The sequence below is a fragment of the Stegostoma tigrinum genome, chromosome 2, assembly GCF_030684315.1.
Source record: "Stegostoma tigrinum isolate sSteTig4 chromosome 2, sSteTig4.hap1, whole genome shotgun sequence".
Classification (NCBI taxonomy): domain Eukaryota; kingdom Metazoa; phylum Chordata; class Chondrichthyes; order Orectolobiformes; family Stegostomatidae; genus Stegostoma; species Stegostoma tigrinum.
In genome coordinates this window covers 76,288,587-76,304,637 of record NC_081355.1, presented here as the reverse complement: position 1 = coordinate 76,304,637, position 16,051 = coordinate 76,288,587, and the positions used below count along the sequence as shown (strand labels likewise).

The 16,051-nt window shown below is 39.8% G+C and overlaps 1 protein-coding gene across 5 annotated transcripts in view; it reads left to right on the top strand.

The window, feature by feature from the left end:
* Window positions 1-16,051, top strand: part of igf2bp3 (insulin-like growth factor 2 mRNA binding protein 3) — a 117,838-nt gene that overhangs the window by 69,344 nt on the left and 32,443 nt on the right. For all 5 annotated transcript variants that reach the window (XM_048558670.2, XM_048558659.1, XM_048558698.1 and 2 more), the window contains 6 exons: window positions 2,214-2,265; window positions 2,361-2,424; window positions 5,891-6,181; window positions 11,138-11,272; window positions 12,376-12,498; window positions 12,588-12,723. In XM_048558670.2, the coding sequence (XP_048414627.1) occupies window positions 2,214-2,265; window positions 2,361-2,424; window positions 5,891-6,181; window positions 11,138-11,272; window positions 12,376-12,498; window positions 12,588-12,723 (801 nt within the window). The remainder of the gene's footprint in view (window positions 1-2,213; window positions 2,266-2,360; window positions 2,425-5,890; window positions 6,182-11,137; window positions 11,273-12,375; window positions 12,499-12,587; window positions 12,724-16,051) is intronic.

Below are 16,051 nucleotides of genomic sequence, written 5' to 3'. Positions count from 1 at the left end.
CATCTCCTCTCAATTATCAGCAACATGTTGGAAAGTGTGACATACCCAAGATTAAATTTCAGTTCGCCAGGGTCCAGGTCTACAGTTGTTTCTCAGTCAGTTTTCTATCTATATGAACTCCACAAACTCCAACACAGCTCACTTGTCCCCCAAATATCCAATTAAGAGGTCACCTTATTATCCTTTAGTAAACATAAAACCACTATTTATTCCCTAGTTTGATTTGATCTCCTGCATTCCTGCCAAACTTTACCAGATAATAACAGAAGGTACTGTCACCAGTGCTATTAAGTGGCATTTACTTTCTTTTTGTTGCACTCCCTCTAAGGTAAATATTCTTCCTTTTAGACGAGGAGACCAAAACTGTGCTAAATGAGGTCTCACCAAGGCTCCACACAATTGTAACAAAATGTCTTTGTACTCAAAATCTTTTTGCAACATGTCCTGTTTGTCTTCCTCATTGCTTGCTTGCACCTAATAAGTTAACTTTGACTCAAACTAGTACACCCTAAAGATCTGCACTTTGCAACATTTCAATATTTCACCTTCATTTTCACTCTCAGAATGAATAACTTCATATTTGTTCTGTGAAATCTGGTCTATATTATGATCCTTTAAAGCTGAAGTATTCTAAATGATATCTGCAAAAAGAAACAGCTGGAGGACAAAAGCATGAACGAATTGTTAGATGAAGCTGGCTGTTGCTTCAGGCGATCCTGTATTTTGAGCTCTGCTATTTATTGGCGATTCTACATCAGTTTAAATTTCATAATTATAGTGCAAAATTAGCAAGAATCTTTAAACTCTGCATCCATTCAAGGTTCTGTGAAAATCCTGCAACTGTTTCCAATTATTGGCTACAGCAATACTTTAGTTTTTATCTAAAACCAGATGCAATAGTGCACTGTCTGCAACTGACCACATTTTTCATTGAAGTAGAACATGTTTGATCGAATAATATAATAACCGGTACTGATTGTGTTTTGACCTAAGATCAAGTACATGCATAAAAATTGGCAAGTGCTTTATGCAATGCATCCTGAGGCTGGTCTGCAGAGTTATCAATATAAGGCATTATATAGACTAACAAAATGCTTTCTGATCAGTTGCTAGTTGTACAGAGCTTAAATATCGCTGAAAAGAGACCTGTTGCCGAAGCCTTTCACTTACCAAGACACGTGAATTCCAAATTTCAAACAATCAAAAATTTTATGGTATAGGAGAAGAGGTGCTGATTGGTTGGCTGAGGTTTTACCACAGAAATTCTCAATTATAGACTTTCCAGTCTTGTAAGTAATTCCAATATAAGGTACAAGGCTTGAATATCTCTGCTCTGTTTGTAGAGAATGGATTCCTGCATATGGATGTATGTGGCTTCACGCAAATTTAAATTAGCCCTGTTTCAAGTGCAACTGATTATTGTCAGTTTGACATAATAGCATACTCTAAACAAATGGGGAATCGCATCCAACTGTTGGTGTTCTGTTTAGCATTTTGAGAACAGTTTGGGTGATTACAGTTCCTTACTTATTATGAACATCCAAAGGAACAGAGTCTTATTTACTTAGCCAGTTCCTAGGCTGTATGGCCCTTGTATCTGATGCCAACCCTGTACTGAAGCTCAAACTACATTATTCTGGTTTGAGATGCACTGAAAATAATTTCAGGTTGATGGCATCCTATTAGTGGAAAAACTTATCACATTGCCACAGCACAGTGGTGAGCAGTGACAAACATTCTTACAAAGGGATTCATTTTCTGAAAACAAAAATGTGCTATCCTGTACCTTTTTTTTCATTTACCTTGAAGTGTAAGGAGCCTATAGTATGTGTGCGTTAGTGATGTACAGTCATTCATTGACTAGCAGTAACACTGCCATGTAAAGCAGAGTTGGTGTGCCAGTCAGCGCCCTTTTCTCCAGTACTATAAACTATTGTGAGGATTGGAAATTTGGCATTCCTGACCTGTTTAAATGCACGACAAAGCTATGGCAACCTCACTTTTTGACAATATCAAAGCATTTTCTCTTTTGTTAAGAAAATGACAGCGATTTCTTTCAGATTATGTAATGTACCCTGATCATTGTAATGGATTTGACGAATGTAGCAGTCTTACTTACTTTTGTTTCATGAGGAATATTTCTATTTTGAATTCTGTTAGAGAAAATAACTCCTCCAGAGTGTTTTATCTCCCATGTCTCTCTCTTGTTCTAGGTGTTGGATAGTTTGTTAGCTCAATATGGTTCAGTTGAGAACTGCGAACAAGGTATGTAAATAGAAAACACACTTTTGCTATTTTATGGATTGTTATTTACCTGCTCCTTTTGTAAAAAAAAATCACTTGTGTTGTCTGTTCTGTAGTAAACACGGAAACAGAGACTGCAGTAGTAAATGTTACATACTCTACCAAGGAACATGCAAGGCAGTGAGTATTGATTAGTTTGTTTGTTCTTGGTGATTTTTATTGTGCCAAGAGTTTGTGGCCATCTTGATAGACCACTTGAGGACTGACTCCAAAGATTACTTTTCCTAAACGTCAAAGTGAATTTTTTCCCCATCTCTCTATTTTTCAGTGTCAAAGTTGTAAATGTTTGCTCAGCAATACTGAAGTGCTAATGTGGCATGCAGTTGAAGCTTTTTTAAAAAAATTCATTTTGAGGTGGCTGGAGGGGGCTGGGGTGTAAGACGGGTGTCACTGGCTCAGCCAGCGTTTGTTGCCTGTCTGTAGTTGCTCTTGAAAGTGATTGATTGGTGAGGTGCCTTCTTGAATCACAGCAGATGAAGTGCTGTAGGTAGACACTGAGGAATGGTGATTTTATATTTCCAAGCCCAGATGGTGGGTGGCTTGTAAATTTTCATGTGGCACTTATCAGGACAGAATCACAAGAACATCAAATTTCCTGATGTTAATTGAAAAAATGGTGCTGATTGGTTGACAAGTTGACTCTGGACGTGTTGAGACTGAGTGTGCAGTCGGGAATGCTTAACTGTTGTGTTTATGTTTAAATTCAAACCAGGCAACTCAGCTGTAGCCACATTGCAGCCTTGAGAATTTTTCAGCAGGATTTTTTTTTCCTTAACATTTTGTTTCTGCTGCATGTTTTGTGTAATGCAAAAGTAAAATACTGTTGATGCTGGAAATCTGAACTTGAATCATAAAATTATGTAAAACCTCTGATCAGGTGACAATTGTAGAGCGAGAACCATTCTTTTGGGTTGGTGACCTTTTATCGAAATTGAAAACATCTAGAAATGCAGCAGTTCATTTAAACATGTACTAAGGGAAGAGAAGAAAAGCAAATAGGTAGAAACCTGGAGTGACTTTAAACAAAAGAAAATAGAGCAGGTCCAATCATTGTACTCATGGACTAGTAAAGAAACAAAACATTGTGGAGGAGCTAGAAATTACAACACCAGAGCTGCTGCCAGCATATGCTGTCTCAATAAGCTTCGAGCAGCAGTAAAGATGAGATGGTGGGGCATCAGCTGGTTGTTTGTGTGTGCTCCCATATTCTGCTACTTGACTTCTGACTATACATATTTTACTGCAGTGGTAGTCCACTATAACAAGATTCAACATATCTCAAGCTCACTTGTACCATACGGGACTGTTCCACAAGAGAGGGAAGATCTTTATGCAAGTTAAACCTAGGAGAAAATGTCTTCCTAATTCAACTATGTAGGCTTACCTTTCAGACACCAACATTTTGAAAATGAACTGCCACTGTACATTAATGTGTACCTCCTGTTTCCCTTCCTCATTTTAAGACCTCCTTTTACCTCCTTCAATTCACCCAAAAATCCCTTCTGCCAGTAGAACTATTCTCCATTTATTCCAGCTAGCATCTCCTGACACTACTTTTGTCAGTATGCATGATAACACAGAAGTATTACAACTTATAACTAGGATATAATATTTTGCTGTTAAGAGACGCCTGTTCAAAGTTTCTTTTTTTAAGTTGCAATGTCCATCTAACATAATACTAATGTATATTTGAGCTATTTCTTCAGGTGAAGTCAGTCTGCAAATTGTTTCTTGCATATTTCTGGGTTTGGCCCAGACGAGAGCAGACCTTGCTTTTGATGTGAGCCTTGCTGGTGTTTATTGCTTAACTGTCTTTGTCAAGCTGATGGTAAGTGTCACTGAACTGGTGTAGGTACGTTGATAGTAATATTAGGGATTTTGTCTACATAAGTGCTACTCTAAGAGAACCTCAGTTATTTTATCCCCCCTCTCTAGAGATGAACAGCATTGAATTGCCCAGACTGGACTGCATTTTCTGGTTTCTAACCATCTGTTTTAGGTAAAATAGTTCGTGGTGATAAGTTATACTCACCGAATTGTTTGGGAGCTTCTTGGATTGGTGAGAGTGGAGTCAGCATAAAGACCAGGATAGTTTGTGATTTAGAGTGAAAAATCTGACTGGTCTGGTCTTAAAGCTGTACGTTTTCTGTATAATGAAGGAATACAGTATTCACAATTACTTGTAGTATAGGACATAATCACTGCTGAAAAGAGACTAAGTCAAAGCTTTTTGTTTTACATTCATCAGGGCTAGGACATAAACCAAACTTTGAAACAGCACCAGTATATACATGAGACATTGGTGCTGATTGGTTGGAGTGGAGTTGCAGCTGGATCTGTTACTCAGTTAGCTAAGCTTGACAGTTAACCTCAGATCAGACAGGTAAGCTGGTCAGGATATTGGCACTGGGAATTCAGAAGGGATACAAAATCTTTCCCTACAAATGTTTAAAGTCCCATGTGTAATGTGTACTTTTTTGAAATATAAACATTGCGCTCTTGCTTTCTCACACCTAGCACCTTCCCTCTGTCTGCCTATTCCCTTGTTATCCTCTTCTCCCCCACCTTGCACCCCATTCCCTTGCTCCCACGTGCTCTCCCTTGCTCGTGTTCTTGTCATCGTCTTCTTTTGTTGTTTCCTCTTCCCTCCTCCCTCCACCACTACTCTAAATAAAGACCAAATGGTGTCCAGGGAAGCTGAGGATGCAGGATATCAAGGCAAATTCTGGTACATCCCAGAAAATTTGAGATGATCACTTAATAACAGGTGAACCTGAAGGTAAGAAGTGTGGGGGGGAAAAAGTGTTAATGTCAAGTAGGCTGTAACAACCTAGGAAATGACAGACCAAAGTAATTGATCCAATAGAGATCTCCACTCCCAGTGCAAAACTAAGTAAGGACGTATTGGCTTTGCGGTGTGGGAGAAGAGCCTAGATTTGATTGTGTGTAGACTCTTAACGGGTTAAGCTATGAAGAGGTTAAAGGATCTAGGGTTGTATTACCTGGAATATAGAAAGACGGCAGTGAGTTCATGTGAGCTGTCAAGGTGTTGAGGGGAACATTAAGTTGATTTAGTGAAGATAAGCCCACTCTTTAAGGAAGTATTGGAATCATGGGTATAGTCGTGAAAACCTATGGCTGTAATTTCAGTAGTGAAATTAGTCAAGTCTTGTATGCACAAAGGTTGATTACCATTTGTCGGCTGTTAGATATTTGCAACTTAATTTAAGATGGTTTTGTTTGGTGAGGGGGAGAAATTAGGGCAAAGGTTACATTTGCAGATCAGCCATAACTTCAGTGAAGGGTAGAACAGACTGATCAATTCCTGTGTCCATGTTACAATAAAAAACTTTGCATAATGACATGGTCAAGCTTTAGTTTTGATAAATGGTCACTGATCTGAATTCTTCCAAATATTAATAGATCTTGTTCAATGTTTTCTGATTTCCAGTATAAATGTTTTGAGTTGGATAATATTGCAGTTTTCTTTAATCTTAATAAAACCTTGTTTATCTATGGGAAGAAAAGTGCATGTGCATCTATTCATGAGTGATACTCATGTATTAATGGCTGCTTCCTTTCATAGGGCAATTGAAAAACTTAATGGTTATATGTTGGAGAATTGCGCACTTAAAGTAACCTACATCCCCGATGAGCTGGCTGGTCAGCAGAGCTCACAACAGCCAACTTCACAAACACGGCGTGGTTTTGGTCAACGAGGTCCACCTCGACAAGGGTCTCCTAATGGTACAGTTAGACCAAAACAGCAGCAGTCTGATGTTCCTTTGAGAATCATGGTTCCTACTCAGTTTGTAGGTGCCATCATTGGGAAGGAGGGAGCAACAATCAGGAATATCACAAAACAAACACAATCAAAGTAAGTATTACATCTGTAAATTTTAATGTGAACTTAATTACTTCTAATTCCTCAATTTAGACTGTATGCTTTATTTTGTGCTTTTCTTGGTAAGTGGGGCAAAGTATCACAGCAGTTGCTAAAGTGATCATAGCTCATTGAATTTAAGTACAAATCACAGGTGGATACCAGTGCCAAGTTTGTACATTTACCTTGATCCCCTCAATTCTGAAGAAGAAAGAAAATTGGCAAGAAAAGGAATTTGACTGGTTGACATTTTATGGTCCTGGTAGAGAGCAATATTTTTTAATTTGAACTTCCTGTTAATAACTGAAATGTGACAAGATTTCATTATTTTAAACATCAACTGTAAAAAACTGTTAATCAAAAGCACTATTAACTGAACAGTCTGTATAGGCAGGTTCCACCTTTTAAACCACCAAATGGAAAACTCCTCCTTATTCTTAGCCGTACTGGGGCAGGAAAAAAAACCACTTTGAACAGCCTTTTCTGGAATTATTCAGTTTTCCCAGAATCAGTCCGAAGTAATTAGTTCCCAATCACTTATTGTTGTAATTTTTTTTGTTCTGTTAACTTGCAATCTTTAGAACTGTCTTCCACAATGAAGTTTTCTTTTCCTGGAGACACTTCCTCTATCCCAAACTTGGTAACTCCTCTTATCTGTTTATTTTTAGCTCATCGAATTTGGTCTTTTCAATCCAAACATATTCTGTTCCAACACGTCGCTCCGTGAGCCATGGAGACTTGTTTGGCCTCTAGTTGCTGCTTTTCTTTCACGTCCAGTCAGACGCAAACAATCTATAATACTCAGTGATATTCTAGGGAAGCCTGTAACCTGACCCTCTTCATCCTACTCCAAATCCTCTGGGACAGCATAAGATAGAAATGCTATCTTTGAAAGTCCAACTGTTAATTGGTCAGTTAGCTGGACAGCTGGTTTGAAACATTTGTAAACATCCCCTTAGCTAAAGAAACACTCTCCTCACTACCAGGCAGACCAGGGATACAGTCACTTAACACCATCATCATCAGCAAAGACAGCACCACCCTTTAAACTACTGGATCTGTGACTCTCAACCCATTTTCCCCTTCAACAGCAAGATCTATATACAAATCAACAGAACACCCATGAGATCACTGACAGCAGCATTAATAGTGGAAGCCATAATGCGAAGACTGGAACAGACAGCACTTCCCACCATCTGGTTATGTGGATGAGGCCTTTTGTGATTACCAAACATGCTAAACTGGAAGGAACCCATCTACTCAAATAAAATGCTCACTGGCTTGAAATTCACAGAAGAGGAGAACAACAACAGACTTCTTTTCCTGGACATAACAGTCGAAAGAGTGGCCATTGCTGAGCTCCAGACCAGCACATACAGGCCACCCATATGGATCAGTTACTCCAACTACAACAATAGTCATCCCAATACCCACAAATGGAGCTGCATCAAAACACTCCAAGAAAGTCGCAACACACTGCAGCACCCTGGAACTGAAAATGCCTACGGCATCTTTTAGAAACAGTGGTTACCCAAAAAGCATAGTCCATTGAGATCTGCACAACACACCCAGAAACACTAGTCACCCTTGCAAATGTTAAGGACAGAGCTGAAATGCCCAGCAGATAACCCCACTTCCCCCTCCAAGAATCATGGTGACCTGCACACTGACAACTACAGTGCAACAGCTTCTGATCAGAATAAGGGATCTACGATCTAACCGATCAACCAGATACCATGCAAGGACTGCCAAAAACATTACATAGAGCATAGTGGAAGGAAAGTGGCCATCTGGATTCATGAATGCCAACTAGCTACCAGGAGGCATGACCAACTATCACTTATCTTCAATACAGGTGGACAAAGAGGGACACCAATTCGACTGGGACAACATAGCCATTCTAGGACAAGCTAAGCAAAGACGCACATAAGAATTCTGGGAGGCCTGGCACTCAAGCTGGAATTCCATTAACAAACATGTAGAATTGGACCCCTCATACCAACCACTTAAAAACAAATCCGGAAGTGATGCCACCCACTTAAACCAGCAGAACCAGTAAGCAGGACAGGAGACCAACGCTTTACCAGAGGCATGCTCACGTTACCTGCATGGTGATGAAATGTTTGTGACAAACTTTCCAGCTCGGCAAGCAAGTCAACGATGGCATCAACGACCCGAGCTACAAATCTCAAAAACCTTGAGGTGGTTTGAAAAGCAGAGTGATGCTAGTGATTTGTGCTCTGTTCCCAGATGATGTCATTGTCGTTGTGAAGAACATACTCTTCCACTGCGTCACCCCTTGCCTGAGGCATGGTGACACTTTGGTGATTTTAACTTGTCATTTCTTTCTAATGAGGGAGCAGCCATACATTCCAGGCTATTTTTATCTCCATATAAAGCACAACTGGACAACCTGTCATTTTCAATACCATTTCTGGATCAACTTGCACTGATAATGCATGGGTTGCCGTGATGGCCTCTAAGTAGAAACGTCTTTCACCTTCATTCCATAGAAATAACCTAAACCTTCATTGCCGAGTATGAAAGGAAGCTGCCCAGCCTTACTAACAGGCAGACTTTATAGAGTAGGTCACTCTCTTTCTTCTACCTTGAAATTTAAAAAAAAACTTGAATTTTTTTAACCTTCTAAATGCAAAAGCACTTAATGATATGAGTGAACAAGAATTTCAGCAGCTGACCATATGCAGAAATTTTTCTTATTCACTTAAGATGTGAGCGTCACTGACTGGACCAGCCTGTGTTGCTTATTCCTAGTTGCCCTCAAGGTGGTGATAGTGAGTTGCTGTATTGAACAGTTGCAAACTATTTGGTAGACATTCATTGGGGAGGGAGTTTGACACCTTGATTCAGTGATATTGCCATTCCAAAAATGTCGTTCCAAGTCAGGATGATGAGTTGTTTGAAGGGGAACTTTCAGGTGATGGTGCTCTGATATTTTTGCTTCCTTTTAGCCTTGTAAATGACAGTGGCCATGAATTTCAAGGTGAAACCAAACTTTGGGTTCATCTACTCACCTTGATGTGAAGGTATAGTTAAGACATCAAAAAAAAGTACAAAAATAATCTTTCAATTCCCTCACTAAGGTTGGCCTTGATATTTAGGGTACTTGGAGTGTTTGTTTTTAATCTGTAACATCTGATCCACAATATGACTGCCATACAATAAATGAGCCTTTCTTAGTGTTGGAATGTACACAGGAATTTTTTGTCGTGATTTTGAAGTAAATTTCTCCTGCCTCCCAAAATAGCATGCAAAGTCCCAGAAATACCAAAGAAACGCTTACTCGTACTTCAGTTATTTTTGTACAACAAAATGTGTGCAAAATATTTAAATCACTTACTTTTTAACTGTTTACCATTCAAAATTTAAAGTTTTTGTTTGCAAGCACCCATTATTCTCCACATAATGGGTGAAAAACCCTTTGCAACTTGCACAAGCAGACATGATTTTAAAGTTTGAGGAGCAAGAAATTTGATGTTTCAGGTCGGGACCCTTCTTCAGAAAGCCCCATTTCTTGTCTGTTGTGCTCATCCAGTTCCACACTGTTATCTATGACTCCAACATGGGCAATTCTTTGCTAGCCCTATGATTTAAAATTAGCTCTTAAAGATGGCACCCCCAAAAAATAGCCTTCCCTCCATTGGGCATTTTCTACTCTGGCCTGATTTTAAGATAGAGGTCAAACTGCTAATGAAGTAAAGAAAATCATTGTTCTTACAGAAAGCACATTATATTGTGTATATGTCGAGTATTGCTCGTGATTACTTTGGAAAATGGCTCATCTTAACTTGTGTGTTGATTTGTGATAGACTTTGTCTTTTTTCGGATGTTTTGCTTTGTATCTGGTTTGCAGATGTTTGTTTTTGGCCAGATATTTTGAGATGTGGCAATCACGGTTGGGTTGGCACTCTGCTCATATTTCTTTACCTTCAGACTGGATGTTTTTTTTTGCAGCTGGGAATTTTGATCCCCGCCCTTTTTTAAAATTTTTTGGAAATGAGGTGCAGCTGAAACCAAGGCTACATATTTTTTCATCCATTTGTGCAGCGCAATTGGAGGAAGTCACATCACACCCTGTTCACTGCAGATGGTGTTGTTGACAGTGGGGATGTCAGATCCTGGGTTTGGCAGTGGTAGAGAGGAAAAGAATAACATTGTGTTAAAAGTGGGCTGGTAAGTTGGGGAGGCCAAGCAGCATCTTAGGAGCACTAAAGCTGATGTTTTGGGCCTGGAGCCTTAAGCTGCTTTCCTCAGAGGGTTACAGACGTGGGGGAGTTATCCTTTGAGATCTTCAGTTTCACAAGCAATTCCCACAAAGTGTGCATTGCTCAAATAAAACAAATGAGGGGTAATGAGTGCTTTTTACTTTCTGCTTTGCCTCTCCAGTCTGTTCTTGGACAACAATGTATTAGCGTATTACACTTTGGTTCTCCAATCACTAAAGCAAAACAGAAGAAGGACTTCTTCAGTAGTTGGTTAATAAATTAACCACTACGAGTCTGATTTAAAGGCTTTATTTGTATTTTCTTTCTGGTTAGATGATGCAGAATGTTTTGCTGTCCCGCGTTGGTTGGTTTATTTTTTCTTTTGTCTGAAGCTGTGGATTTTAACCATTTTAGGTTGAGCCCATCTCCGATCCCCATTGCAATGACAAATTTCTAGCTGTGACCCAAACCTACTATTCTATAGAACCCCATAACTGGGCCATTGCCCCGGCTGGGGAATCAACATAGATCTTTTAAAAAAGGGGGAAACACTATTTATTGACTTTTTTTTTCTTTTTTGCTACAGATTTTATTCACATTCTCTCTTTAATGAGTTTTGCAACTTTTCATTGAATATTCACTTCCTGTCATTTGCGTCTCATGTTCACCCACCTTCAAAGTTTGAGATGCTTCTTATTCTTGAGTAATAACCTTTTGTGTTTAGGATTGATATTCATCGCAAAGATAATGCAGGTGCTGCTGAGAAACCAATAAGTATTCATTCAACACCAGAGGGCTGTTCAGCTGCTTGCAAGATGATAATGGAAATCATGCAGAAAGAAGCTCAGGACACAAAATTGTACGTACATCAAATAACATTTTCACTGCAATACTTAACGTTGAGTTTTTTTTAAAATTAAATCTTCTCTTTCCCCCCACCCCGAAGTGGACAGGGCTTTTTTAAATTGCTAGGATATCCCTCCCTTTTTGCTTTAAAAGTAATGTTTGAAGCACTGAAGACATGGGGAACTACAACATTTTGTGAACCATTTGGTCACTGTCACTAAAAACTTAGTTCTTTCTTTAAATTCAGGACTGTCTGTGTATCAGAACCATTTCATAAGTTCAGCACCGCTCTAAATCTAAATACAAACATTCCTCTGTGATTAGCACTGTTGCTTGTCAGTGCCAGGAACTCTAGTTCAATTCCATCCTCAGGCAGCTGTCTGTGTGGAGTTTGAACATTCCCCCTGTGTCTGCTTGGGTTTCTTCCCACAGTCCAGAGGTGTGCAGGCTAGGTGGAATTGCCGTGCTAAATTGCCCAGAGTGTTGAGGGATGTGTAGCTTAAATCTTAGGGGGATAGGTTTGGATGGGATACTCAGGGTTCTTGGACAACAGTGTAATAATGTAATACACTTGATTCTCCAGTCACTAGGGCAATACAGAAGGAATCATTAGTGTGGAAACAGGCCCTTCAGCTCAACAAGCCCACACTCTGTGGATTCTATGACTTCCAGAATTTGTGCAACTTGCACGTTAGTTGGGGTTCAGTTTTTTGGTTACTTAAATAATTTCTGTCCCAAAATCTTCAATTTGGCTGTCTGTGTTAAATCCATAAACACACTATCAGTTACCTTTTCTCTTTACCCAAGATGCCCCTCTACCTTTTTTATGTTAAGCCTGCAGTGTAAAGCCAATAGTGGCAAATTCTGGAGTTGAGACAGCCAAGTCTGCATGCAAGCTTCTGGGTTCTTATCTGGGTAGATGCAGCATTCTTAACACTGTTGCACAAACCCAATGAGCCCCAAAGGCAACAGTACTAATTTGTCTGTAGTTGTAGTGTGGCAGTGCCCTGAAGATTTAGAATGCTGGATGCTTTTGTTCGTTATTCGGTAAATTAAACAAATTGCCATCTGTAAAAATGGAAAAGTAGGATTAAAATCTCATTTACATAATTGCAGCACAGAAGAAATACCTTTAAAAATTCTAGCACATAACAACTTTGTTGGACGACTCATTGGGAAAGAAGGAAGAAACCTGAAAAAAATTGAACAAGATACTGATACTAAAATCACGATTTCTCCGTAAGTTTCGGAACTCTGGATTTCGGTTTTCTGTGCATTGTCTTGCTAATCATTTGACAAAACATGAAATGCTTATGTTGGTTCTGCAGGTTGCAAGACTTAACTCTTTATAATCCAGAAAGAACCATTACAATAAAAAGCAGTATTGAAGCATCTTCCAAAGCTGAAGAAGAAATTATGAAGAAAATTAGAGAATCTTATGATAATGATATGGCTGCTATGAATGTAAGTGATTAGCACATGTTTAGTGTATATACAGTGCTCTTATTCCAGATGAGTTGTATTATCATTTTAAGATATTTGACAATTATTCTCTTTGAATATTACTATAAATGGATCTTTCCTTTGTTTCAAAATATGTTTCTCTGGTTTTTGAGAAATAATCCATTTTGCATATTGCTGCAATCTCGTTGATTTTTCAGAAAATCTTGTGCTCACTCCATATTCTCAGAAATCAAACTTGAACAAATTTTACATACTAAAATAACACATCTTTGTCGTTCTACCCAAGTGTGGCTGAGATTGACGTCTGTTTGTATTTATTTTGGCTGAAAAATACGCTTTGTGTAAAATGCGTAATAGTCAAGTAGCCATGCCTATCATTGTACAATGCAAAACAACTGTAATGCAAAGCAGTTAGGTTAAACAGTACCTTTTTAAGACCTTTGGTCAAATTCCACATGAAACATTTTCTAGGGCAAGCAACCAAGGAATTTTACACACATTGCAGGCCCTGATTGTTCAACAACAATAGGGCTCCAAACTCTGGGCATTCCCCATGGAACTTCGTTGCAAATTAGCTCCGCTCAAGAGTGTTATAGCTGTACAGCACAGAAGAGACCCATTGAATCTGCACTGACCTATCTATATTAATCCCACTTTTCAGCACTTGGCCCATAGCCCCGAATGCTATCGAGGAATGGAATGGTGTCCTGGTATACGTTACTTCCAGAAAACACACAAAATATAAATTGACTGGTTGCAGTCATATTAAGTGCCTTTTTGAATAGTAGTTGCCCTGTGATGGTACTACCTAACAAATAAGTCATTGATGTTCTAGCACAGCTACTTGGCTGCAGACCTCACTTATGTTTTTTAGTCCAGGTGTGTACACCAACTGCTTAATAGCTGACGGCACGTGTCTGTGTATGTGTGTGATAGAAAGCATGGCATAGGAAGTGCTTGTAAACCTGAGGGCGTTGTGAAAACATGCCAACAGCTGGAATCCTAACTGCCATAGGAGATGCTCTCTGATGAAGGGTCTAGGCCCGAAACGTCAGCTTTTGTGCTCCTGAGATGCTGCTTGGCCTGCTGTGTTCATCCAGCCTCACATTTTATTATCTTGGAATTCTCCAGCATCTGCAGTTCCCATTATCTCTGCCATAGGAGATGGCTGTGATGATAAAACAATTATGGTTGCCCTGGGAAATGCTGAGAGACTTCTGCAGTTTCCCCAGCTCCGTTACCTTCAGTTAGAAAATCGTAACCTTCCATTTGTCTTAAGGTCAGAAGAAGTGCTGTTGATTGAGCATTAGTATTTTGCTCCATTCATAACTCCTACAATGACTCTGTACGTGCCAGTCTATGTCAGGACCTGGACAACATCCAGACTAGGACAAATGACAAATAACATTTACGTTGCACGAATGGCAAATAATAGCCAGTTACCAGGGATCAGCTGCCTTAGCCTGACCTTGAACTTCCCCTTGCTTTAAATCGGTGTTGATTGCATCATTATCAGGAATTTGTGAATGAAAATAAACTAGTTTTAGGTAAACAGCCCCACTTCTTACATGGTGGAAGGGTGGTCACTGAGATGTTCTTTTAACCATGTCATTGGGCTTAAATCTTTCTGTACCCTGACACCAAAGTTTCCATTTGACTCTCTCATTTGACCTCCAACTTGTTTGGGTTACATGTTGCCCGATCCTGGTCTGATTGTAATGAAGGAACTTACTTCCACCTCTCTCATTTTAGTGGCTGTGCTTTGGTCTGGATTAGGATTATGATGAGGCCTAGAATGGATTGATTCCATCAGAGCTTGAATTAAGCTTTGGTGAATAGGATAATAATTGGTGATGAAAGCATATGCATACCTTTTGTGCGGAGCGCAATTTCAAAATTTGTAAACCGTATGAAATTTGGAAGTACAGGAATTGTGAATGTCGAACATACAATAGTACAGCACAGTACAAGCCCTTCAGTCCACTAGGTTGTGCCGAGCTTTTACCCTAAACCTAAGGTCTGGTTAACCTCTACCCCTACTGTATAATATCATCCATATGCCTATCTAATAGCTGCTAACATGCCTTTAATGATGCCGACTCCGCTACCCTCTCCAGCAATGCATTCCACTTCCCGACCACTCTCCGAGTAAAGAACCTACCCCTTGATGTCTCCCCTGTATCTACCTCCACTCACTTTAAAACTATGTCCCCTTGTAATAACTACCTCCACCCTAGGAAAAAGTCTCTGGCTGTCCACTCTATCTATATCTCTGATCATTTTGTACACCTCTATCGAGTCACTTCTCATCCTTCTTCATTCTCAGGAGAAAAGCTGCAACACACTCAATCTTTCCTCCTAAGACCTTCACTCCATTCCAGGCAACATCCTGATAAATCTCCTTTGCGCCGTTTCCAAGCTTGCACATCTTTATAATGAGGCGACCAGAAGTTGACACAATACTCCAGATCTGGCTGAACCAGGCTTTTTTATAACTGGAGCATAACTTCACGGCTGTTGAACTTGATCCCTCTATCGATGAAAAGTAGCATACCATATGCCCCCTTAATTCTAGCCATCTGGGTGGCAGCTTTCAGGGAACTGTGGGCATGAACCCCAAGATCCCTCTGCTCCACCACACTGCTACAAATCTTTCTGGTGACCCTGTATTCTGCTTGTGAGTTTGTCCTTCCAAAATGAATCATCTCACACTTTTCAGGGTTCAATTCCATCAGTCACTTCTGAGCCCAGCTCTGCATCCTTTCAATGTCCCTTTGTAACCTAGAACAGCCCTCTGCACTGTCCACAAGATGACCCACCTTTGTATCATCCGCAAACTTGCGAATCCACCCTTCCACTCCTCCTGCATCCAAATCATTTACAAAAATCACAAAAAGAAGGGAACCCAGAACAGATCGTTGTGGTACACCCCTCATAATTGAGCACCATGTTGAATATTTTCTGTCTACTACCAATTTTTGTCTTCGAAGGGTCAGCCAATTCTGAATCCAATCTACCACATTTCCCCCTATCCCATGCCTCCTTACCTTCTGCATGAGCCTACTATGGGGAACCTAATCAAACGCCTTGCATAAACCCATGTATACCACATCCACTGCTCCACCTTCATCTACGTGTTTGGTCACCTCTTCAAAGAATTCACTAAGGTTTGTGAGGCATGATCTACCCCTCTCAAATCCATGCTGACTATCTCAAATCAAACTGCGCCTTTCCAAGTGATCACAAATCCCATCTCATAGAAAAGTACAGCACAGTACAGGCCCTTCGGCCCACAATGTTGTGCCGTGGAATAATCCTAATCCAAAAA